This window comes from Kockovaella imperatae, assembly GCF_002102565.1.
Source record: "Kockovaella imperatae strain NRRL Y-17943 chromosome Unknown BD324scaffold_11, whole genome shotgun sequence".
Classification (NCBI taxonomy): Eukaryota; Fungi; Basidiomycota; class Tremellomycetes; order Tremellales; family Cuniculitremaceae; genus Kockovaella; species Kockovaella imperatae.
This window is the reverse complement of record NW_019028951.1, coordinates 292,236-316,191: the sequence shown is the minus strand read 5'-3', so window position 1 is coordinate 316,191 and position 23,956 is coordinate 292,236. Positions and strand designations below refer to the sequence as shown.

The following is a 23,956-nucleotide window of genomic DNA, read 5'->3' as shown; positions in this document are numbered from 1 at the left end:
ATCTCGTAGGCCCGTCGGATGGGTCACCGGTAAGGGTTCAAAGAGTGGTCACGTGTTCATCGTCACTTCGCGGAGCCCCACATAGTTGAAATATTTCAAGTTGAGGCCAGAGTTGTGCTTTACTGTATATCGTTTTGATCTCTGGGGGCGGTTAGTCGGCTGAGATGGTGTTGAAGAGGAAGCGAGGCGAACATATGGGTCAAAATGACGATCACAGAGTCACAAAGCCCGCCGTGGGAACGAGGACGTTCACGAACGGCAAAGCACTGAAGCACAGCTTGGCCAATGACCCATTGCAATGTGAGTTCCTCATACGAGAAGGATCGTGGATTGACAGGCTTCCAAGCTCTTGTTGCATTGGGTCAGCAGATACATGTGGTCCATTCTGAGCTCCCTTTGGCCATTACAGACCCACGGGTTGTGCTGCTTCAGCAGTATCTCGATCTCTCACCGAGCGGTGATGAAATTTTCGCAGCTTGGCAAGAAGGCGACAAACGTCGAGATGAGAGACTCGCGGAAGCCTCGGTGGTGGTCTTAGTTCAGGGACTCAATATACTGAGCGGTATACCCTTCTTCCGGAAGACAGCGACTGGAATAATCAACCGCTTGATCACAGTATCTGAATCCTCCACGGATCTGGTGAGCCCATTATCGCAATGTCGAGGACAAAGCTGACTGAGTAAGCTCAATGGAATGATACAATCCGCCAAACGGGAGCAGTGTCTCTTAGGACTGAGGCTGGCAGCTGCTGCGGTGCATGCCGAGCCTCCGAGCTCACAAGCATCATCCTCTAATATCGGCGTGAAGATTTGGACGTATCTTGCGGAAGGAGGGAGTACAAAGCTGTTTCCGAAGCTTTTGGGGATGCGGAGGAGGACGAAAGAGGGAACAATCAAGTACGGGCCAGACGATCCGCTTGATAAGCCAGGTGGGCGGAGCAATCGCATCGTCAGGCTGACAGGCAAAGATATCCGCCATGCCCTATTACATCTGATTTTGCCCATCTTACCCAAGCCTCTCTTCATCTCTGGAGTCAAGCAGTTCATGTCACCCCTGTACTCGAATCTCGAAGGAGATCCACCGGTGACGATATATCGGATCTTGGTAGCCCTTTGGTCCGCCATACAAAATCCTGTACAAGGTGTTGCCCGCAGAACAAGCTTGGCACTCCTCGATGAGAGAGCTATAGAGAGTATGCTTTCATGCTTAACTCGTCAGGAGATCGAGCCAACCACTGGCAAGCCCTTGTGTCAAGTCGTTTCGGCTTTCTTGGAGAGCGCCACCACTGTTCAGGGACAAGGGATCTGCTTTCCAGATCAAGGATGGTATCCTCGCAAAGTGTCATCCGAGACTGGCGACGTACCGGAAGCCGGTCGGGGAAATCGGGCTGATGCTCCTCGCAATACTTTGCACAACAAGATATTGTCTAACGTCATTCGCAAGCTCGGTGCTAAGGTCGTGGACGACAATAGTATGATCGGTGATTGGGTGGTCAAGGTGTTTCGAACTGTTCCTGAGCTCATCGCTAGGCGAGTCATATCATTCGGTGTCGTATTTTGCTAAATAAGTGGGCAGCTACTGGCCATACTGCGCCTTGGCATTAGATCCGAGACTCGACTCAAAATGGATGTCCACTATTTCGTATGTCGGCCGCATCATTTCCCTTCCCATCCCTCCTGCGGGAACATTTCGACAGACACCGGCCAGAGGAGTCGATCCTGAGCAAATGCCACCGAATGCTCAACCGCCACCGGTCTCAACGATGATCGAGTCGATTTTGCCTTCTCCCTTGACTAAAGTCCATCTCGGTAAAGGCCTACAGCATTCACACGAGCTGGTCCAGCATCTCACAGCTTTGATCATCGGTCGTTCACTACAAAAGCTACATAGTGTTCAAACCTTGCTTCAATCGATCGAAGCAGACTTGGAGGATCCTATGAGCAGCGATAACGCGTGGGCCAGAGCGCGCTATGAGCTTGAGATAGAGGCAAGGAAACGTGTACCGGACATACTGGTTGTCGTTGCATTCGCGCAAAAATCTGCGACGCTGGCAAAAGTACCCGATGACGAGGACCCGGACGCTGCTGCCGTCGCACGTTCCGCAATGTTGGCGGAAAGTGCTCTTCGACTCCTTGGTCTGTACCACCAGACCTTACCTTCCATCACCCAGGAAATGAAATTTGATATTGGCAAGCTCCTGGTCTCTTCTTCCTCCGTCAAAGCTGAGAGAAGGGCCAAAAAAGAAGCGCGAGCCGGTAGTGTCATGAGCGACGCGGGAAGTGTGGCGTCTGTCGGTACGATGGGTACTGCAGGCATGGGAGGCGGATTCGGACAAGATAGAGGCGATGTGGACGGGTTTGAAGCGCTCTCACAAGCTCACGTTGTGGCCTTGCTAGCAGCTGTCAAAGGGTGGGACTGGACCAAGAAAGCTGGTGAGTTGCGCTCATGACGATGTCGTATGGCTGACAAGCTCCCAGCTGGGAGTCAATACACCTATCTTTACCATGTACTCCTGCTCCACCTGTCTACCCCTCACTCGATCACGAAAATGATGACGACGGACCTCGTATACCAGCTCATGGCGCCGACCCTGATGTTTGATCACGATACTGGGGAGCTGGCGATTTTTGTGGAGTCTTTACCTCGAACACCATCAGGAGATGTTGCAACCAAGGCCTTGGCATTAGCTCAGCAAATTCACATTCTATCCTTCATTGACGACTGCGTTCGACGATTCATGAAGACTCCTTACCGATACATCGAAGAGCTTCAGGACCTGAATATGGATGAGACTCCAGTCGTCGCTCGCGAGTCGGTCTCCCCTCTTCTAATGACCTTTGTCGAGCAATTCCAGGCAAAGCTTCTCGGAGAACACATCAGTACCGAGGCTGCTGCAACTTTCCTGGCCTACGTGCGACGAGTCCTTCTCTGTCTTTGTGGGAAGATGTCCACACCGATGGTCCTGTCTGCTCTAGTCGATCGAATGGAGCACGGTGTCAGGGAAGCTCGTGAAAAGGGGCAGGAGCGCAGGGGGCTCGACGATCTACTGAAAGTGATGCGAAATGACATTGTCATGATATTCGAAGGCTCAAGTTCGTCAGAGGAGAACATCAACGTATCAGTAATACTTGCCGATGAATCGTGAGTAGTCACAGTGTACACCAGGCTAATGCCCGCAGGGAGTGGTCTTTAGGTTCCTTCGAGGAAACGCTGTTCGGCAGGGAACCCGGACTCGCGCGCACGACTGCGCTTGAGCGCTTGGCTGTATCAGCATCGTCTTCTGCTGCCCGACGCTACATCAGAATAATCTTACATAGAATCAAGCGGCATCCAGAAGACGTCGAAGTCTGCCTCAATTTGCTGGTTGCCTGCTTGCGGCGCACAGGCGGAGCAGACCTGGCGGCCGCAAAGCAGACTGTCTTCTCAGAACATCTCATTCTGGACCTGTATCAAGATCAAGGGTCCTTGCACGTTCAAAAAGGTGGGCCGGTTCCTAGGATAGAGGGCGTTTGCTGAGTATCTTCAGGTCTGAGTGATCTAGCCGCTCTTCTGGATCTACACTCAGTAGTGGATCGAGGACTTGCCGAAAACGTAATTCAGCGTGAGGTTGAAGCGCTCAGGGGTGATGCAAAGGGGAAGAATTTAGTCAAGGTTCGAGCGTGTTGATGAACGATTACAGCTGACTTGTCTCAGAGACTGAGTGTGCTTGTACCATGGAAGGCATTCATCTCAACCGTACAATCCGAAACCATCTCAGAGCATATTCTCAAGCACCTGAAGCGACTCACGTCCGCTGATGAGGAGGTCTATGATCTGATCTCTCACACCATAGTCAGAGCCAATAAGCTACCAACAATGCTTGATCACCTCGAAGACTGTGTCAGATACAACATTTTTGCACCAGTGACGAGGGCTCTACAGCGATGGTCACTAGATGACTCGTATCTCGCCAGAGTTCGAATCGAGAGTCGCACTTTGGAGAAGATCATCAACTCAGGCACGAACGATGCTTTTCAGCTCGTATCAGCTTTAGTCGAACGCTGTCCTTCAGCTTCAAAGAGTATCGGAAAATTACTCGCCGAAAGACCGAGTGTCGCGGAGGATCATCGTCTCTTTACATCGCTCGTGACCTCCCTCGACATCTCCACTACCGCCTCAGGTCCTGTTGAAGCGCTCATCAACACGGCTTTTACGATCATGTGTGGATCTCCGAATGCAGGAGCTGTGGAGCAAGCAGCGGCGGCTTCCAATTTCCTAACATTGGTGGCGCCACAGCATTTGGATGTGATCAGCAAGAAGATCACGGCCTTGTCGTCTGCCGCATTCACTCCGCCTCTGGCTCGCTTCTGCAAAGCATTAACAGCATTTCCAGAAGCATGCAGATCCCCGGGACCGGTATCGTTTGTCGTCGGGCTGGGGCTACAAAGCATTCTGCAATTGTTTACGGATGCGCAACCATGGACCGACATTGAGGTTGAAAAGGTCGATCTGCTGGTATCTATTGTTGAATCCACATGCGACCTCGACCTCAGTCCCGAACTAGTGGAGTCTGTCATCATATCTGTGATACAGGATGCCCTGAACAACACGGACGCAGTAGAACTGGCTGCGAGCCTAGTCGCTTCATCGCCACTCAAAGCGAGTTTTGTTCGACAGTATTTGGGCCTTGTTATCACCTCGAAGACCTTCGTGGCCATGACTCGCACGACTGATCATCCAGCACGTTCATCCGTCATCGCGCTCATCTCTGCCTTTTTCAAAGCCTCAATGTACGCAGCATGTCAACCCAACTTTGTCGAACCCCTTATCGCCATCTATCACGGTACCCTCTCAGTTACCGATCGACAACTGGCTTCAGTGTTCCATACATTCGAAAAGTTCCGACATCTCTCCGTGGCATCATTGATCAGCTCTTGGTCTGCTACGGCAGGATCCAGTCTGAGGGCTCTCGATGCGCTAACAAGTCTGGATCCGGCCAAAACCTTCAAGACGTGTATTGATTTCCCGATAAGACACAAGCTGCAGACCGATCAACTCGATAAAGCGTCCGATAATTCCTCAGTCTATGATCCGGGATTCCTACTCAGCTTGCTGGCTTTGGCTCTTCAGGAGCCTCTGACCGGTCTTGAGTGGGTCGAGCTACTACGCTGCAATGTCCTTGGCGTGGCTGTGTGTAGTCTTTCATCTCGTGATAAGGCTATGAGAATCCTTGGTGGCTCAGCACTGGCAAAGGTCATGAACTCCGTAAAGGTTCGTACGCCTACCTCAGCTTTGGTAACCATGGCTGACTCTTCTCTCAGGACGTTTCATTCTATGAGCAGCCACAACTGGTACATATTTTGCGTCTACTGCGTCACGCTTTGACACCTCCTTCGACGGAAAGGTCGGAATCAGCTCCTCCACCTGATCGTTTACCGACTCTAACGACTCTCTTCCTCGCCCACGCACTACGATTTCTCGCCACTCCATCGCACCCACTATACGCTGCAACCTCCCAATTCCTACTTCAGAGGCCGACCATGGATGTATGGGACGTTCCGATGCTATTCTCGATGCTTTATGCGAGCGGAGAAGGGTACAAACGGGATCGAGGTTGGATCATCAGGCTTCTCAGAGATGGTACAAAGAGTCAAGCGGTGAGCTAGCCGGTGAAGATCATCCGTCGGAACTCACACACCGTTATCAGGACTGGAGTCTGCTCAAAAGGCGGCGGACGGTTGAGCTATTCAAGACGCTATTCCAAAGCTCTATGGAGAGTTCACTCCGACGCCTCATCCTCCAGGCTCTTGGTTCCATCAGTCTGATCCCAGCTGCTTCTTCGTCCCTCATCTATCGATCAGGAATACTGCCGTGGATTGATTCACAATGGTCGCAAGCAAACGCTGACGAGAGAAGCCGTCTTCTTCTCACTGTCGAAAACCTCGTCAGGCACATGATGGCTCGCGAGAGGATGGATTCTCGCGGTATGGATAACAGACGAGTAGGTGACTGGTTGTCATCCGCCGAGAGTCTGGTTCTGAATGCGACGCAAGATGCCGGTCAGTTTGACTTGATGTCGATTGATCGATGGCTGACATGCGTCTCATATACAGTCCGCTTGGAGACTGTCTCTCGTATCGTTCACTACCTGTCGCCTGTTCTGGATGATGAACACTTGGCGAGAATACTCTGCGCCATGATGGACAGCATAGGGCGTCTCGAGGTTTCCACCTCAGAGGGAGAAAGTAGCATGATCCTTGAGCATCTCTTCGCTGCGACTCTCACTAGAGATCGTGGTATCGGTTTCGTCTCTATCACGGGCAGAATCAAGGCTATGATACTGAATTCGCAGTCTCCCCTAGCCGTATGGGTGAGAAATGAGACCAGACGAGCGCTCTGGCAAGAGACAAAGTGAATTCTTCACGCCCTTATGCATGTTGTAATGTCTGTGTCTCGTTTTCTTCGTCGATATTCGTCTTTCTTCCTACTACCACTGCGTTGCTTACATAGCGATTTTAGAGCTTGGAGATGATGTCGTCCGCGTGAGAGACGGTGACTGAGGAGGCAGATCAGCGACTGACCTCTGTCCGCTCGCTTGGAAGCCTCGGCCACACTCACTGTCACCAGGAGACTTCTCGACGCCGACGTGAACGACCTTGCCCGAGTCGATGACGAGAGCAGCTCGCATGAATCGAGGACCTCCAAAGACGGCCTGAGCATCAAAGACAATTCCAAGGGAAGATGCGAGCTTTCCAGCGTCATCTCCAGCTAGGTGGCACGTGGGTCAATGAAACTCCATGTATTCGGAAGAGCAGATTTGGTGTCTCACCAAAGAGCAGGGGGAGAGTTTCCTTGCCATTGTCCTTGGCGAGCTTGTTCTTCCAAGCTTGCATCACGAACATGTCATTGACAGCGACGATGTAGACGTTTTCGACACCCTTGCTCTTGAATTCATCGTATCGGTCAATGTAGCCCGGAACTTGGCTGTTGCAAGTCCCACTGAAAGCTCCGGGAACAAGGACGAGGATGTTCTTGCCTTGGAGAGTGGAGAAGTTGACCTTGTCTTCCAAGTCGTTTACTTTGATTTCAACGTTGGGGACGCTGTCTCCAGCTTTGATCTGGGAGGCAGAGGCGACGGTAGCGAATGCAGAGTGAGCAGCGGCAGCGGCAGATTGGACGATGGAAGCTGAGAGAAAGATATCAGCGGTGCGTCATAAGGCAAGCAGACAGAGGGCCAATGGAACTGACCCATCTTGTGATTTCTCGAAGTGGTTCTTGGAATGTGTAAAGTGGAGCGCGAAGACGAGAGATAACGACTGGAGACGAAAATCAGCGATCCGGGTATAAAGGGAGAGGGCGACTGGGCTAGGGACTGACACTGGTGTGACTGCTGTTCGAGTGCTTTGTCTGACTGTTGATCGAAGGAGAGTTGTTCTAGCTACAGCAGTGACAGATTGCATAATGAAGAAGAAGAAGAAGAACGAATCGAATCGGGATCCAGAGAGAATATATATGGGCCCGGTGAGAAGTGGGAGGGCGGGGGGACGCAAGCAGCGCGTGCGAGAGCCACAGCCGGTGATTGCAGCAGTATGACGACTCAGGGAAAATTCCGCTAATCAAGTTCGGACCGGCGTGCGATCGTCACGGAGACACAGAAAAGCTCAAATGCCGGGCGTGCTTTGGGCGGGGGATAGCTTTGGGTATATAATCTTCATCATGCCACAGAAGCATACAACTACCACCCCCTTGCCTGAATTCCAAAGCAATACTTCGTAGAACAAGAACAGTCACGACGAGTCTCCTCATCAACCAGGTACACATCCCAGATCAAGCCTTTGATTTAGATTTACGCATCTGCTTTGGCTTTTTGGCTTTCGGCGTCTTGATGGTGATCTCATCTCCAGCTCCGTCTTCTTCGTTGGAGCCTCGTTCACTCGCTATCCGCGAAAGAGCAGCTTGATCACCTTCTGAGACTTGAATTTTGCGTGATTGAGAGAAGAAAAGCTCTGCCTCGGTCTCTTCAGATATATTGGTGATCTGGTAGTGATTTCCTGACCAGAGCCGTTAGGCACTGCTTCGTCTACTCTTCCTCTGCTCACCTCGCGGTACGAAGAACATGCCTCCTGCCGCAATGACAAACTCCGTACGATGAATAGTGACCTCTACAGCTCCGGCAATTACGTAAAATATCTGCAGCGATATTTAGCTCCGCCCTAGATCGTTTCACTCACGTAGGCATTGTCTTTGGAGAACTTGCCCGGTTTCATGCCGCCCACGGGAACATACAACACCCCGCCAGCGATGAAAAGATCCTCTCCAAATACCTTTTGATATTTGAACGTACCTCCTGCGACTGGCTGGGGCTCCAGGCGATGACGCGGATATGCGATACCTACAGGTCATCAGCATGCTTGCAAGTGTTTCACGGTCATGCACTTACGCCTCTGTTGTTCCTTTTGACTGACAAAATCCTGGACCAATCCGTATGGCTCAGTATCCGCATCCCAACCATCTTCGATTCCGAACCGTCCAACAGGCTCACTCGAATCATCTCGAGTGGGCTTCGCACTGCGTGATCTTGCTCTTCGCTGCTTCTTCTTCGCTCCAAGAGATTCGACGGGGACTTCGGGAACATGTACCACCTCTGTGATGACGGGTTGGTATTGACCACGAGTGTATTCGAAATGCTCGCCAAGCCAATACTTTAGAGGAGCAAAGTGATTGCGCTTCGATCGTCGGCAGATGAAGTCGCCCTCGTATCCTTCTTCTTCGGCTGTAAGACAGCTCAGCGATGATCAAGCCCGGGTACGGGCAGCCACTCACCAACACCAAACTTGGACACCCTCTTATGCTTTGGTTCGCGTACAGTTTGAGGTGTCCTTGATCGCGCAGGACCAGTCTCTTTTCGCGCTCGTTTCTTGGCGCCGCCCTTCTTGAGTGGTCTCCTGTCTTCATCGCTGTGCTGAACTGAATCACCATCCCCGTTTTCATGCGCGATCGCAGCCTCCTCGAGTGACATTCCCTCTCCACCGTCGTCCACCTCAAATCCTCCTCCACCGCCTCCATCAGATGCGTCGCTAGCAGCATCATCGGCATCAGCCATGTGTTGTTCGACCTCCTCTTCTTCTTCCTCTTCATCCGCCCTGGCCTCCTGGGTCGACCGTTTGCTTTTCGTTCTTACCGGTGCTTCATCGTCCTCAATGGCAGCATTGACCATCGCGTCATTCACATCCAGTTCGATGGGGTTGTAATCGCCCATATCCCCATAATTGTCCCCGACGCCAAAGCTGGCATCTCCAATGTTGGGTGACGCGGCCTCGGAAGTCTTTCTTCGACTAGTGAGAGCCATTCCGGGCGAAGCCCCAGACATCGTGGATTGTCGACCGTTCCGACCTTTAGGAGTAGGGAGATCGTCGAATCCTACGGCAGGAGACGCGGTTGTCGCCTTGGATCGACGGGGAAATGGCACATTCGGAGGATCTGCGCGAGAAGCTCAGCGAGATCAAGCATGAACGAAAGAAGGCTTACTGGATCCTGAAAAATAAGGCAAGTTCGGTGATGATAGATCTGGGGATTCGTCAGGCTCCACAAGCATGTCAGAAAGACATTTGACCACTTACGAGGCTCCAAGACATCATCTTCATCCAATAATCCTTTCCCCAACCCACTACCGTCCTCCTCGTCATCATCACTTCCCAACAATGCAGCCATCCTCCCACGTTTGCCGGTGTGAGAGGGAGTGATAAAGGCACTCGCTCCAGGAGTATCAAATTCTCGACGTGTTCTGACCGTTCGGACTGTTGAGGTGAGACCGACAGCAGGCGATTCAAAAAAGGCGTTGACGTCTTCGAACCCGTCCGATCCTCGTGGTACGTTCATAGGCATGGCTTTCCCCGTCCGGCTGACAAGTCATGTCAGCTTCTGGTGCTCAAGTCAGCAGTAAGAGGACCTACGTTCCAACTTCTTTTGGCCTGGCATTGTACGGTACATGACCTTTCGGACCTGCTCTGCGTTTAATCGGAGATGGGGTGGCTCGCGCCATTGTGAGGGTGTCTTCAAGTCAAATTCTCTACCAGAAGCGGATCGATGGGGATGAAAGTGGTGTCTGGAGTAACTACCAGAAGAGGCGTCTTGGGCTTCAGCTTCAGACCTGAAAGCAGAGGCACTTCCGAGATGGATCCAATGTTCCAATGTGAAGGGATCAATGATGAATTGGTTGTTAGACTGTTGACACGCGAGAAAAGTAGTCACGTAAGGGAGGGAGACTGTGAAAATTTAATCGGGCCTACTGTTAACAAAGCTCACGACAACCGAATTGGTGACATAATATGTATACAAATGCATATGCGGGATACCATCGTATGGTGATGTACAGTTGGCGTAATCGTCGAAGCGAATCTGGCCCCGAGCTGTCAGATGAAGCTGATAGAGTCTACTACGTGCTCGGAATCGCAATACCCGAGGACCTGCTCTATATGTGAACTGCCACGTTTGATTAGCTGAACAGGCTTCGCCCGGGCATCACATTAGACTCACCTCTTCATTCCCTTGATCCTGTCAATTTCTGATGAGTTGTACTGTGCCAGTCCCTTTCCAATCTCCAACTCCTCCCAATCTCCTTCCACTACCTCATTCTTTTCCCCTCGAGCCACAGCTAACTCATGTACCAATTTGACCCCTTGAGAGTCCAAGGACGCAGCGGCCAGACGTTCGCTCATTGACGTGACAAAGGGTGCGGGACTAGGAGGAACAGATCTTGATAACGGATCCAGTGAGGCGATGGAGGAAGACAATGACATGACAGGCTGGAGGAGAGGTGTAGCTGGTTGCAGGCCCAAAGGCGAGCTATCGGTTGAGGAGGTTTGTAATTTTGGGGCCGGACTAGTATTCGGACTTGGCGGGCAAGACGAATCAGTACCATCGTAAGAGTCAGTGGAATGTTCATTCCTGATGCTCGGGATGGTCCCAGACCCTCCAGTGATGTGAAGCTTCTTCCTTCGTCTCACGACGATTTTGACTGCTTGATGAGATGCGAATATCCCTTCGACTCGGACCACGCCAGCAGGAAGGAGCCTTGTACCTGATTCGCGTCGTTTGATCGCTCTCAGAGCGCCCTCATCGATGCTGTAGCACGTCAGCGGCATCGAATTGCCGTTCCCCACATTACAGTCCCAGCAGTGTGGAGCCCGTGCGTGATCCACCATTTACGACTGCCGCCGAGTCAGCGTTCAATCTGCCACTGTAATGTGCTAGCCGCCTCTGATCTGCTCACTCGTTGATGGGATTTTCTCGTCTCAAGAATCGAGTACACAGCGGCCCTTCGTCTAGTCTTGGCGTCTCCGTTCCCTCCCTGCTGGGAGGTATACCGCCGTCGATGATACCAAAGATATCTTGAACATGCGCCGAGTGCATGATAACGGTCGTCGTCCCGGCGGCCGTGGCGAGTTCAGCTGCAATTAGCTTCGTCGACATGCCACCAGTCCCAAGCGACGACCCAAGAGATGTTGTCGAGACTGCGTTACGAGTCAGAGCCGGTGACAAACGATGGACGATCTGCCTACTTGCCTTGCTGTCGGACTTTCTGGATATCCCTCACCACTCTGACCGGCTTGGCATCGGGATTGTTCCGAGGATTATCTGTGTATCTGGGTGACCATAAGGATGGATGTTGTGTCATGACTATGCCGACTCACAGACACCTAACGTCGGTCAAGAGAAACAAAAAGTCTGCGTGGACGATAGCTGAAGAGATGGCCGAAAGAGTGTCATTGTCACCGAATTTGATTTCCTGTGAAGATGAGAGCCTGTGAGTCCCACAGAGCACAGGGTAGCGATATGACAGCTCACCGAGACGGAGACTGTATCATTCTCGTTGACGATGGGGATCACGCCCATTTGAAGCAGCTCGGAGAACGTATTCTTGGCATTGAGATACCGTGTGCGCTTTTCTGATCAGACTTGAGGCCCCGGTGATGAAAGCTTACGTCTGAGATGTCCATCCGGGTCAGCAAGATCTGTGCGATAGGTTGATCAAAGTGGGAGAAGAGATTGTCCCAAAGTGCTATGAGTCGACCTTGACCAATCGCTGCGAGAGCCTGAACCAAAGTTCATGAGCATGCTGACCCCTTGGCAAAGGGCGGCCGCCGCGGTCGCATTTGACTTGCCTGTTTCTGACTCAATCCCTTGCCCCTCTCTTTCAGAGACATCCGCCTCAGTCCTACGCCTATAGCTCCTGAAGAGCATATCACTACTCGATGTCCTAATTCGCGCAGCTTCACAACGGTCTCTACGACCGAAGAGAGTAGTTGCAAATGAGGTAGGTAAGGAGGTTCCGGAGACACGATAGATGATGTGCCTGGAGGACTGAATAAGAAATAGCTTTGCTCTTCGGGGAGCTACGCAGTTCATTGGACACCGCGGCACTCACCCAGCTTGATGACTATGGTCAGTCCACCAGGCTTTGGCTTGGTCTAGTTGGTAGTGTGTGAGCGAGGTCAAAGCAAAAAGCATCATCCGGAGCGTACCGCCATCTTTGGTTCAAGGTGCCCTGGAGCTGTTCAAAAGAGCCCTATCCTCGTCCTCCGGCCCTCCCTCGTTGCTGGTCGAGGCTGTATGGAGCGTTGCAATGTCAGCCCTCCGACGTCGACTCGCATTCTCAAATGTCATCCAGCGGTCGAATTTATGCTTAAATTGCCCACAAAAAGTCATGACAAGATTCGTTCGATAAGGAACATCCCATCCATCTTTCGACCTGCATAGCACTCGACAGGGATGAGCTTCAGTCCCTCAGCGGGGCAGCGGTCCATGTAAGCTCTCTTTATTCTTCTGTCTACTAGCTTGCGCTGAGAGGAACAGGGACCAAGCGATTCAGAAATACAACGGCAAGCCCGATATCCTAACTGGCGAGTATTCAAACCTCAGTCTGTATCTTGAGCTCTTAGGCTGAACCGCCATTAGCCATCGTCCTGAAGAAGACGTCTGAGAGGGGCAATCTCGGACATCTGTTCATTACGACTGTCGATCCGCAAGGACATTACGTCTCCTTACTTGTTCATCCACCGCCAGAACATGAATCGAGAGAAGTCCGGATCCAATTCGATCCGCCGCTCAAATCTCCTTGGGAAGTCAAGGCGATATTTGAACAATGGGAGGCAGAAGCGAAACGCAACTTCAAGATCGTGAGAGCTTCGACATGTGCACAGAACACCGCCGTGATGCTCACTCATCCTCTGTATAGCCTGACAACCTGCCGATCAACTACTACTCCCCTCCTCCGTTGTTTCCCATGACTGTCCCCGTCATCATTGGTCTCTCAGCACTCATCTTTGCCGACATGGGCCGAGGACACTACGCAGAGATGTTCAGAGCATGGATAGTGAGGGTTTTTGGAAAGTACATGATACGAGGAGCAGAAATCTTCGCTGCCTTCATGGTGCGTCCGCGCCGTTCCGCTGAATTCATAATCAGCTCACACATGTCGCGCAGCATCTCCTCTCCGAACCCGTATGGATGTTGGTTCTCTTACGGAGGCACCAGACACCTTGGTCTGAAGGAGTGAGTAAAGATGTACTGGGTCCATTTGATTTCTACTGACTTGCCCGCTTCAGTGGAAATGGGTTCTCACGGTCATGCTCCTGGGAGCAGCAGGAGTTAGCGAATTCAACGATTGCGGTCAGTCATCATCAACACATGCTGCAGGCTTCAGAGCTGATCGCTGACTGACTGCCCTCAGTCGAATACGAACGGCTGTCATACATTTACAGTCAAACCGAAGTCGGCCCTTTACCTCCTCGACTGGAACGCAAAGCATCGCCAAAAGTGAAACGGGATTGATTATCTTGCATGCAGTCGAGGAGCGATATTGATAACAGGACATGTTCTATTTATTCATTCGTACAGGACGTCGATGTACGTCTTGGCCAGCTCTTCGACAACGTGCGGACCGACACTGGTTTGGCCGATGCCTGAAAAACTTCAGCGTTGTTATCATCGTATCCGAGAATATTCACCGTAGAGCGCCACCATGTCTCCGCTGCTTCCTTTGGGCTCCTTCTTCAATTGAGCTACACAATATTCTAGGTCATCCAATAGTCTATCCACCGTTTTCGATGTCGGCAGCTGAGATATTGTCTGTGTTAGCCGTTGCATCTGCTCTGCGTCGTGTTTATGCTACCCACCGTGAAAGCCATGTGCACGGCCGGAGGATTGGCTAAAGCGTTTAGATGCCACCCACGTTCCGTCATCATATCGGCAAGAGCGTAGATACTAAGCTTGTGACTTCCAAAAGCTACGACAGATGCTAGTGGATCCCCGAGAACGTACAGATCCGATGCGAAACGAGTCTGAATGGCGGATTTGAGATGTCTCGCAGCGGATACGATCTGCCGACAAGATTCGGTGTATCCACTGGCACCGGGTGTGAGCACAAGCTCGAGAGCATGTATCATACGCACTCTGTACCGATATAGTTCATGACTGCCCACGCGCCTGCTAGAATCATCCCTGGTCTGAGAACGTCAGCTTTAAACATGCATATATGGACTCACCTCGAACCAGCCATTGATGGACTGGGGTACAGACCACCCGCCCAATCGGCCATGATAAAGTATTGGTACCGACGCAGTTCAGCAGATCGGTACATGATAACGGAAGCGCCTGAAAGGGTGTCATTGGGGCCAATGTGGACTCACGATCCTCTCTGCACTTACCTTTCGGACAGAAGGCGTACTTGTGCTGGAGCATGTCAGCAGTTTTCCTCATGACGTTCGATGTCGAGCTTACTATATCACAGCTCATCGAAGTGACTCCCTCATTCCTGAAATCGAAAGGCTCCACTTCTTCGCCGAATCCAGCTCGGTCCAAGAACGGCATGATAAATGATCCAAGGCAAGAATCCACATGGAGACCAATGTTGTGACGTTTAGCCAATCGAGCTAAGGCAGGGATAGGATCCTGCGGTGGAGTTTCAGCCGACATGGTGGTAAAATACTCACAATGGCTCCATCGGGAAAGTTTGGCGCCGACCCCACGATCATAATGGTGTTGGGGTTGCTGCAGTCAATCAGCTCATGCAGATAGAAGTCACCAAGAAGGCTCACATTGCCCGTCCCATCCATGCTACATCCGCCTTCCTGCTCTTCTTGTTCACGGGAATCGAGTGTATCTTGATGCCGAGATAATGCGCTGCTTTCCAGAACGCAGCGTGTGCGGACTCTGGAACGATCCTGTGGTCCTTGTCAGATGGTCATAGCCAGGTATCGGAAGTGTCTCACATTTCGGGATGGGTGATGCCTTTTGTCGCCTTGGCCCAATCTCGATACGTCTTGACGGCCATAAGGATGGACTCGGTACCGCCAGAAGTCGCTGGGAAATGATAAGCCCAGAAGCTCATAATCAACTAGCTTACTTGTTCCCGCGCCATCAGGATGATTGAACCTGGTTGAATGGTTCAGCAAGGCGATATGGTCATGATCGAGCTCCTCTCACAGACTCAGACACATGCTAACAATCTCACTTTCCATCTTTCGGATAGCGGGAAACACGCTCGAGTGAAGTGGGTTGGCAAGTAGGAACTGGGACATGGCTTCGGAAATGACTTGATTGACGTCCTCGCCTCCCTAAAATCTATCAGCACCGTCTAAGCGCTCGAGCTACGTATGCTCCATTTTGCGGAACGCGCCAATCGTGACCACTCGAGGGCAAGCAACGTGTAGCCTTGCTCGAAAATCCCATTCTGCTCACATGATAAACTGTTCCGCTGACTTTGCCTTCGTCCACGTCTGTCTTCTCGATCCCTTTCAGACCTCTCCACTCTTCCTGTAGCCATTCTAGGCTCCTCCCGTGCTTTGGGAGCTCCCTTCCACTCCGCAGTTTCACGCCATTGGGGTAATGAGCTGGATCGATACTTTTTCTAAACTTCGTCCTGAGATCGCCCATCTCCTGGTTGAGTTTCCGTTTGGACGATGGAAGGGAGAGAATGAGTTTGATGGCGAACTAGAGAAGGATGGGCAAAGACAACGTTAGCGAGATCGAAGACCATCTTGACACTACTCACGCCTTCAACAGCCTTGTACATCCCTCTAAAGGTCCCTACTATTCCCTTTGCTCGAACATGTCTCCACGATCTCACGATGATGTTCGAGTAGGTCCACGTAGCCAATAGTATCCAAAATATGACGCCTTGGAGTTGACCCCAGTTGTCTGGCTTGTCGTTGGTGACAAATGTCCAAGCTTGATCCAGTCTAGTACCAGTCTGGACCTTCATGCTGTAGTTCAATCCGCTGTATTATCTCTGTCGATGTCAGAATGCTGTTCGATGGTAGAATAGCTCGCTCTTTCGCAGCCGCCCAGAAAATGATAATCAGATTTAAGACCTACGCCGGTCGTCGGTGAACTGATCGCCGCCCGCTGGGGGCGCTCAAAATATGCCGTAATGAACCCCTTATGGCCCTTCTCGGGGAAACCACGTGATTAAGGTACGGTGCGCGGTCGGGCCCGAGCAAGTGACGATGGTGAAGCAGCTACTCGATCAGTGATCAGTTCATTTATTACAGTGTCGATACATCCAATATGCCTGAGCTACCTGGTAAGCAAGTATATCTGACTCGTGCCAGCTCATTCCTCTGCTCAGAGGTCGAGCGAGCGCGTAAGCTCATCGAAACGGCATGTAAAGGTTACAAGATTAAAAAGGTCTCGACGGTGGAGGACAAGTTGGTGTACACTGGTGGAATCACCCATCATGAGTTTGTGAGTGACTTGACCAAGCCTTATCACTCAGGGCTCGTGGTTTCAGAGCGCTGAGTTCCTCAGGCCAAGGAGCTGGAAGGTCGGACGATCACAGGCTGCGAACGCAAAGGCAAAAAGTGAATGATGAACGGAAATCAGCCGAGTCGAGCTTGACATTTCAATCTGAACTCAGCTTTTGGATCACATTGACGGGATCAGGTCGACTGCCAATGGCTCATTTCGGGATGACTGGGATGATACAGGTGAGTCGAGATCCCACTACACAACTGACTTGTTGCCAACTCATCCTATCCTTAGTTTAAGGGTCAAGAACCGACTTGGTACAGACGGCGACCGAAAGAGTCAACGGATGTTTGGCCTCCAAAGGTGATTTCTGAATCGGTTCCAATCTTCGAGGAAGTAACAGTCTGACCAATGAACGACAGTTCCACAAATTGTGAGGTGTCCATGGCGCGGATCGTCTGACAACCCGCTATTCAGCGTTATGCATTTAGAACCTCAAAAGGGCTCGGTTTCGGACGAGGCGAGAGAATTGGCGTTCGCAGATCGTAAGCTCTTTTTCGCAATGGCTGGTTGTTTGCTGATCTAATGGTAGCGCGCAGGTTTGGCCGACTGCGACTGGTCCCTTCACCCGTTGAGGATCATCCTCCTATCTCCGCGCTCGGTTTCGACCCGATCCTATCATACCCGTCTCTTGAAGAATTCAAGACATTGCTCTTGAAGAAAAAGGCGACTGTAAAGGGCGTAATCATGGATCAGTCCTTCAGCGCGGGCGTAGGCAATGTAAGTGAGAGTCCGTCCGAATCAGTCGGGGTCTGACATAGACTTTCGACAGTGGGTTGCGGATGAGCAAGTTAATGATCCGAAACTTCGTAGATGAGGGCTGATGTTCTCTCCAGAATCCTCTACCAAGCTCGCATTCATCCTGCATGTCCAGTCCAAGAATTGACGGAGGATCAAATCGGCGAGCTTCATAAACAGATCCGAGCTGTACCTGAAAAGGCGGTCGAAGTCAACGCGGACTCTATGCGGTTTCCGGAAGATTGGTTGTTCCGGTAAGCGCCACCTTGAACCTCATATTCCTCAACCCTGATGATCCCCCTGCCTAGATGGAGATGGGACAAGGGGAAGAAGCAGCCTGGTGGTGCGAAAGTCAAAAATGAAGATGGAGAATTTGTCGGGATGCTGGAACAGCTCAAACCGAAAGACAAGGACTTTCTAGCACTTGTGGGTAGCTACCTCGACTCATCGGGCAGGACCATGGCTGATCAATTGACTCTGACGCTTAGCCGAATGGGAAGCCCGCTACCATCGAGTTCATCGAGGTCGCTGGTCGGACGTCGGCCGTAGTGACGGAATTGCAGAAGATGCCGGCGGGGGTAGACATCAAGCCGAAAGTGACTAAGGGGAGTAAGGGAGGTAAGAAGTCAAGAAGAGGCAAGGCGGATAGCGATTCGGTAGGTCGATGTCAGGCGAGGCAGGACTGTTCTCAGAAAGGCTGAATGGTTCAGGAGAGCGAGCTATCTGAAGAGGAAGAAGCAAATGAGGAAGAGGTCAAACCTAGCAAAATGACTGCTCGTCAAGCCGCAGCGGCGAAAGCGAAATCACACGAGGCGGGTGAAGAAGCGTCAAGTGCGAAGAAGGTGAGAGACTTGATATTCCTACTTCATGAAGCTGAGTTTGAGCATAGCGAGAGGCATCTACCAGAGTCAAAGCCGAGGCGGATACAACGCCGACAAAGAAAGTGGGTGGCGAAAGTGATACTGTGGACCTGGAAACTGATATTCTCGACTCAGGCTCGGACGTCGACCGCGTCCAGTGGTGTGAGGAAGTCACCGGCAGCTCGGCGCAAGAGCGGGGCGAAGTGACCATGCGGTTGAGAGCATGATTGTCATGACGGGCGGAGGGTTGCTTAGGACGCCTCTGTTACGCTCGGTAGTCCCCGTATGTATTCGTTCTCATTCCCTGTACATCGCTTTACAGAGGACAAGGTATCAAATGTCCGGATTGTCATCGGAACACGTACTGCCAAAGGGATCCCTTTGAACGCTACTGCATCGTTTTCGCGAATTATGTATGCTTGATGACGCTAGGTGAAAAGCTGTCGCCGTTGACGACTGAGTCCACGATTCATATCCACTGTACATCTTCTCTGCTTGGGAAGACTCACCTCGAACGAGTCGTGGCAATCACACATGACGCTCGCTCTGTATACTGATGGCTTTGGAGAGAGAGATATGGACGGCATCGGGTGGACTGGGGTGGTCTGACCGAAAATTATCGATGTATCGGCGATCGACTTCGTTCCTCTAGATGCGCTCTTGAGCTTTCCATTCGATCCTTCGGGGACCATATGGCCCAGACCGTCAACGCTGCGATGAGCAACCGAGGGGGCGCGCACGCGAGGGACAAACGTGACAGATCCTTCTGAAGAAGCAACTTCAAATTTGCATGCGGTCTCTCTCTCTCTCTCTTGCAAGCTCCACGCCCCACCTCTGCGAATCGACCGCCTCTCCCTCATCAGCATTGCCATCACGCATCAGTATTCCGAAGACATGAGCGCGGCCCCAGTACTCGATATGAGACTCCCTCCTTCACCCATGCCTGATCCTGACCTTTTCCGTAAACCCCCTCCAAAAAAAAACTAAAAACTCCTCAGCTCTGATCTCTCATCTTCTCATCCTCTCCCATGCCCTCTGATCCTCCTCACTATCACTCTGAAACATCTTGCTTACCGGGTGTATATCCTCTGACCCCCGTTCTCATCCCATTCATCGCCACATCACACGTTCGCCGACGATATCCCCGCTTTGGATGTCGTGTCTTAGGAATGAAGTGGCAGTAAGTCACGTTACTCCTTCTCCTTGCCCACTTTTATGTAACCGGTACAGATACTTGAGGCAGGAAATCATCTCTTTTCTCTTTCTCATTCTCTCTTCAACCAACCCTCACCTCTCATCGCTGTACATCCCTTCAAGAACAGTAACCATCACTGTGGCAGACCGGAGTTCAGCGATACCATCCTCGTCTCCCACAGGCCATCATCGAGTCCTTGCCAGTCGGCAAGGCCTCCCGCATCCCCTTCTTCCATTCTTCGGTGGCATCTTCCTTGGACGAAGAGGAACATCAGTTAGCCTCCTATCGGAGACTAACCTGGTGAGTCTGGCTAGTTCTAGTCTGGCTTGAGCGTCTCCTCTTCTTGTTCCCATTACCTTGTTGCGTTTGCTTGCATGTTCATATTCTTTCATCACCACCTCTTCTGTTCTTGCATTACAGCGGCGAACTGTCTTCCCTCCATTTTTTTCACGTTATTCTTTCTTGTTTTCCAACTCTAGCGCTGCCGCTCTTCGTTGTATCATCCTTCTGTGGCAAGAACGAACAGCAGTGGCGCGTTCGCTACCTGTTCTTCCATGCCTTGTCTTCAGATCTTCTTCATCCCCCGCCTGCCCCCGCTCTGACCTTCTTGACTCGATCTCAAGCTGCCTCCTGTTCTCTGATCTTCTTTTGATCCCGTCTTCTCTCTTCTCTCGAGTGCCAACGTGGAAGGTGGAACGTTACCGAGTTGAGGCTCAGCTAACACCCCGATCAGTAATTCCCAGCATTCTCCCCCAAATGCCCTCGCTCGTTTTTTGCCCTGTCTTCACGGCCAGTCCCGAGAGCATCTTTCCCAACGCTGAGTCGACCATTCAAGTTCCGCCATACCCTCAGCCTCAAGCCTCGGATAATCCTGCCTCTGTAAGTCGTCTCAGACATTTCGTCAGACCCTTCCCTTTCATCTGTCACATGAAACACAGCCTAGACTGGATTTTCTTTTTTTTTTTTCTTTTTTTGAGGCGGAAGAAAAAGAAAGCACACACGAAAAAAAGTGCCACAAATGCTGACACCCTCCGTTTCGTATCAGATGCGGAGCAACGTCCAGGCCAACAGATGGGCGATTGCTGTTGACACCGAAGACCATCTTGCCCACAGAAAGGGATGTTGGCGAGTCGTCGATCAGTGTGACCGAGAACGCCGCCTTGGGCCTATCTCTGGAGGCGTCGGCCGCGCCCATGCCAACCCGAAGGATGAGATCGAGGAGACAGTATCCTCCCGCAGGGTTCCATCCACCATTGACATGGATCGGATCGCGAGGATCTGGGGAAAGGGAGACTGTGACAAGGTGAAAACCCAAAAGAGCCCAGTCATAGGACACAATGGACAATTGTTTCAGCTGTCAGACTTTGCCAAGGAATCCAAAAACGATCAAATCACCAGGATCCACACCAGACAGGGTCTCTTTGTCCTCGTGGGTGAGTACACGTCAGGAGATCATTGTTTGTCGCCTTACTGATATCCCCTGATAGAGCGAGGAGTCGATAACTGCCCATTCAAATCTGCCAAATCGTGCCGTGAGGCCAACCGGCATTCGTTTGTCGTTGGTGGATCGTCGCCTATTCAAGAATCATCGACATCAAACGAAACTTCTGGAGCCACGACTCCGGAACGAGATGGACAAGGGGAGTTCGCTGCCGCTCAAGCGATGGCGAAACAGGTTCCTACCCAGAAGGATGAGCCATCCGCTGGCCAATCGCTCGAACCTTGGAATCGAGACCAAAAGGTGCCGCGCTACCGTCAGATCCCATTGCGTGCCCCACATGGCACACCAGCCGGACAATGGCCAGGTGACTGGGGTAAGCCGAATCGATTAGTGATTAGCCAGACCCTGACTGCGATTTACAGCTTGCCCTACCTGCTGGTACATAAATTTTGGTAGGAATCGCCGTTGTATCAAGTGAGTTGAAATGGGTACACATGTGTCGTGTCAGTTGCACTGACCAATCTGCAGGTGCTTTCCTAGGCCGAGGATTTACCAGGATGCCAGGGTGAGTTTGAAAGATGTCTCCTGTCCCGGGGTCAAGTAGCTGAAGCGTCCTTCTCCTCAGCCTGCCAACTTTGCCCCTAGACACTATATCGGGCTGCAAGGTCAGGGTCCTTACGATGAGGGAAATCGAGTTCTTGCTGGTCAAGCTGGGCAGCAAGGTTTTCGAGGATATGTCAACATTCCAAATGCGCACCACCAAGGCAATAATCAAGGTCAAGCCCTACGCACTGTCCATGCCTTCCAGACCGGCAGCCTCGGTACTGGGATGGAATCATTTGCGGCGAGCCGCTTCCCCAATGGTCGATGGATGCACGGCTTCGACTTCGGCGGCCGATACCAGGATGGCCATTTCCGCGGTTTCAACGACAATGCCTGAATGAGCGGTGAGGATTACCGCGCCGGGCCACCAGAATCACAGACTCCATCCTCCCACCGATACCCTCCAATCTCTCAACGACACAAATCAGGGATGACGTTGGTATCCTCAATCGCACCATCTCCCAAGCCATCAATCTGTATCACACACATACCCAAATTAAATCAAAAGGAGTCAGTTCATCAGAAAGCGAGATCGACTGGCGAAGCTGGCAATCGCGAAGCTGCCACATGACGGGGCGTCGAGACACATCTGGTGGACCGTGTGTGGTCTTCCGCACAGGAACTTCGAGCATTTTTGGAGACTCCCAGAAGAGAGTGGATCGAAGAACCGTTTTTGTCATCCTTTAATCATCCCCCTATATTCCACGATTTCTGCCGTCGATCGATTATTGTTCCTGCCTGTATCATTTCCGTCACATAATCACATTTATTGCGCTATCTCTCACCTTTTGCCTTTGAAACTAGAGCGAGTGATGGGAAGACGGGTGACAGGCGGAAAGGGAGGAAGGAAGGGTAGCAGAGGCGTGAAATTGAGATGTATTGAGCAGTCTCAGCGGGTGAAGTGAGTGCGGGGAAGTATGCATGGAGTCATTGGTCAAGAGAAGAGGTCAGGTGAACGAAGCAATGGTCTGTGCCGCCATTTCTGTGGATGCTGACGTGATATCCTCGGTATTGGAATCTTACTTGCGCATTGCATTTCCCGGTTCCAAACCCCTTCTCGCCTGTCAGTCACTCCTGTCAAGTCACGTTCATGACTTTTCACCATATAGCTCCAAGTATCAGTCCGGGGAGATGGTAGACTTGCTTTCTGTGACCGGGGGAGTCAGGCATTCTGCGGAAGAAACACAGAACAACAGATGATGCCAGGTACCTTTTCCTCGAGGACAAGTGGAAAGAGGGTCGAATTGCGTTCTCGCTAGGTCGTCTTGCGACATTCCTGTCGATCCTTTCCCAGTCGGGAGTAGTTGACTCTGCTCCGGTGCCGTTTGTGGATCGCTAAAGTGGCAAAGTACAGAGCTGACATGACCCAAGGGGGAATGAGCTCTGGAGTCAAACAAGGCACGGCAGTCCAGCGCACGAGTCAAAGCAATGCACAAGTGGCATTTGATGGGTGATCCAGGCTTCTAGCGCGTGCTTACAAGTGGAGTGAATTTGTCTGTGGAAAGAGGAACGTGTCACCGCCCATGTTCCGGTTATGAAGATGCAGCGCCTGTATCCGGATGAAGCGTGCGCTTCACTGGTCTTACCCAGCCGAAGAAAGAAGATCGAGGTTCGATCAGAATTAGAACTAGTGCAGCAAGTTGGACCAAAGAAAGGCCATTCACTTGGAGGGTCTCATTCCCAAACTTGAGATATTCACCCTTACTACATTGGGGAAGAGGGGGAGGGTTGCGATTCCGTTTATCTATGATCTTTTGCGTACGTCGGTTCAACGCCTCAGTTTTTCGAAGACTGGCCTTTCCCCCCGCTCCAGCTCATCGCTCGGCCGTCTTTTTCATAGCCTGCCTAAGCAGCAGAGAAGAGGGGCAGATCCTTCTCTTTTTTTTTGGCATTTTTAGACTCTTTGCACGATGCGTCGAAAGGATCCCGACCCTGAAGTCTTAAAACTGCCATATCTTTCTCTCGAGTAGCATGCAGCAGCCAGCAGCCAACAGCCGGAGCAGCACGCGCTTAGGGGTCCTCATTAAGGGCTGTGGCTCCAAATCGTCTCGCTCGCTCGCCAGTCATTGACGTATGCTTTGGTAGTGTCGCGCAAAGAATAGAAATTGCCACTCTCCCCCTCCCCCCCTTCAAGCCGAGGAAGCCAGGGCATTTCAATTACAAACTCCGACGAGGCTAATCGCCACCGACATGACACATTAGGAATGAGTAATCAGAGATGTTAATACGATAATAATCATGACTCCCTTCCCCGAATAATGTGTGCAGATAGAAGGGGAGAGAGAGAGAGAGAGAGAGACACCTGGTATGATATGGGAGACAGAGAGGTGG

The 23,956-nt window shown here is 51.6% G+C and overlaps 8 protein-coding genes across 8 annotated transcripts; 4 read left to right on the top strand and 4 right to left on the bottom strand.

The window, feature by feature from the left end:
• Nucleotides 1-131: 131 nt before the first annotated feature.
• BD324DRAFT_682684 (ribosome 60S biogenesis N-terminal-domain-containing protein) lies at nt 132-6,394 on the top strand (the record flags this gene model as incomplete). The annotated part of the gene is made up of 12 exons (XM_022019160.1): nt 132-300; nt 347-639; nt 685-928; nt 968-1,529; nt 1,576-2,432; nt 2,478-3,141; nt 3,180-3,481; nt 3,527-3,651; nt 3,694-5,250; nt 5,301-5,636; nt 5,687-6,038; nt 6,093-6,394. Exons 1-12 carry the CDS (start codon nt 165-167, stop codon nt 6,392-6,394), a joined length of 5,730 nt encoding a protein of 1,909 aa, XP_021869525.1. The 5' UTR covers nt 132-164.
• Nucleotides 6,395-6,494: 100 nt separating this feature from the next.
• On the bottom strand, nt 6,495-7,439 carry BD324DRAFT_652469 (Redoxin-domain-containing protein; the record flags this gene model as incomplete). Its single annotated transcript, XM_022018500.1, has 5 exons — nt 6,495-6,535; nt 6,598-6,747; nt 6,809-7,165; nt 7,228-7,295; nt 7,357-7,439. 5 exons carry the CDS (start codon nt 7,437-7,439, stop codon nt 6,495-6,497), a joined length of 699 nt encoding a protein of 232 aa, XP_021869524.1.
• A 367-nt stretch (nt 7,440-7,806) lies between these two features.
• BD324DRAFT_652468 (Mif2/CENP-C like-domain-containing protein) lies at nt 7,807-10,021 on the bottom strand (the record flags this gene model as incomplete). The annotated part of the gene is made up of 8 exons (XM_022018499.1): nt 7,807-8,030; nt 8,079-8,169; nt 8,211-8,371; nt 8,420-8,752; nt 8,803-9,459; nt 9,508-9,546; nt 9,600-9,880; nt 9,933-10,021. 8 exons carry the CDS (start codon nt 10,019-10,021, stop codon nt 7,807-7,809), a joined length of 1,875 nt encoding a protein of 624 aa, XP_021869523.1.
• A 264-nt stretch (nt 10,022-10,285) lies between these two features.
• Nucleotides 10,286-12,675, bottom strand: BD324DRAFT_632442 (putative glutamate 5-kinase). Its single transcript, XM_022016517.1, has 11 exons — nt 12,504-12,675; nt 12,407-12,449; nt 12,144-12,334; nt 11,964-12,074; nt 11,827-11,922; nt 11,673-11,767; nt 11,545-11,624; nt 11,252-11,492; nt 11,142-11,189; nt 10,516-11,103; nt 10,286-10,461 (listed from the first exon to the last, which is right to left on the bottom strand). The coding sequence occupies exons 1-11, from the start codon at nt 12,507-12,509 to the stop codon at nt 10,392-10,394; spliced, it is 1,569 nt and encodes a 522-aa protein (XP_021869522.1). The 5' UTR covers nt 12,510-12,675; the 3' UTR covers nt 10,286-10,391.
• Nucleotides 12,676-12,750: 75 nt separating this feature from the next.
• Nucleotides 12,751-13,812, top strand: BD324DRAFT_652465 (hypothetical protein; the record flags this gene model as incomplete). The annotated part of the gene is made up of 7 exons (XM_022018498.1): nt 12,751-12,785; nt 12,835-12,899; nt 12,937-13,157; nt 13,217-13,411; nt 13,465-13,533; nt 13,587-13,650; nt 13,712-13,812. 7 exons carry the CDS (start codon nt 12,751-12,753, stop codon nt 13,810-13,812), a joined length of 750 nt encoding a protein of 249 aa, XP_021869521.1.
• Nucleotides 13,813-13,866: 54 nt separating this feature from the next.
• BD324DRAFT_642994 (putative sphinganine-1-phosphate aldolase) lies at nt 13,867-16,243 on the bottom strand (the record flags this gene model as incomplete). Its single annotated transcript, XM_022017520.1, has 14 exons — nt 13,867-13,943; nt 13,989-14,097; nt 14,157-14,385; nt 14,433-14,486; nt 14,526-14,634; nt 14,688-14,712; nt 14,761-14,931; nt 14,973-15,030; nt 15,078-15,203; nt 15,252-15,342; nt 15,386-15,414; nt 15,466-15,596; nt 15,721-15,972; nt 16,034-16,243. The coding sequence occupies 14 exons, from the start codon at nt 16,241-16,243 to the stop codon at nt 13,867-13,869; spliced, it is 1,671 nt and encodes a 556-aa protein (XP_021869520.1).
• Nucleotides 16,244-16,495: 252 nt separating this feature from the next.
• Nucleotides 16,496-18,544, top strand: BD324DRAFT_632388 (Formamidopyrimidine-DNA glycosylase H2TH domain-domain-containing protein). The gene is made up of 12 exons (XM_022016516.1): nt 16,496-16,725; nt 16,789-16,841; nt 16,898-16,967; nt 17,023-17,091; nt 17,151-17,161; nt 17,206-17,273; nt 17,321-17,508; nt 17,561-17,574; nt 17,625-17,780; nt 17,835-17,952; nt 18,015-18,368; nt 18,416-18,544. The coding sequence occupies exons 1-11, from the start codon at nt 16,549-16,551 to the stop codon at nt 18,225-18,227; spliced, it is 1,137 nt and encodes a 378-aa protein (XP_021869519.1). The 5' UTR covers nt 16,496-16,548; the 3' UTR covers nt 18,228-18,368; nt 18,416-18,544.
• An 870-nt stretch (nt 18,545-19,414) lies between these two features.
• Nucleotides 19,415-21,706, top strand: BD324DRAFT_609570 (hypothetical protein; the record flags this gene model as incomplete). The annotated part of the gene is made up of 8 exons (XM_022014159.1): nt 19,415-19,566; nt 19,617-19,881; nt 20,002-20,460; nt 20,627-21,014; nt 21,069-21,395; nt 21,445-21,496; nt 21,551-21,587; nt 21,668-21,706. The coding sequence occupies 8 exons, from the start codon at nt 19,415-19,417 to the stop codon at nt 21,704-21,706; spliced, it is 1,719 nt and encodes a 572-aa protein (XP_021869518.1).
• Nucleotides 21,707-23,956: the final 2,250 nt, after the last annotated feature.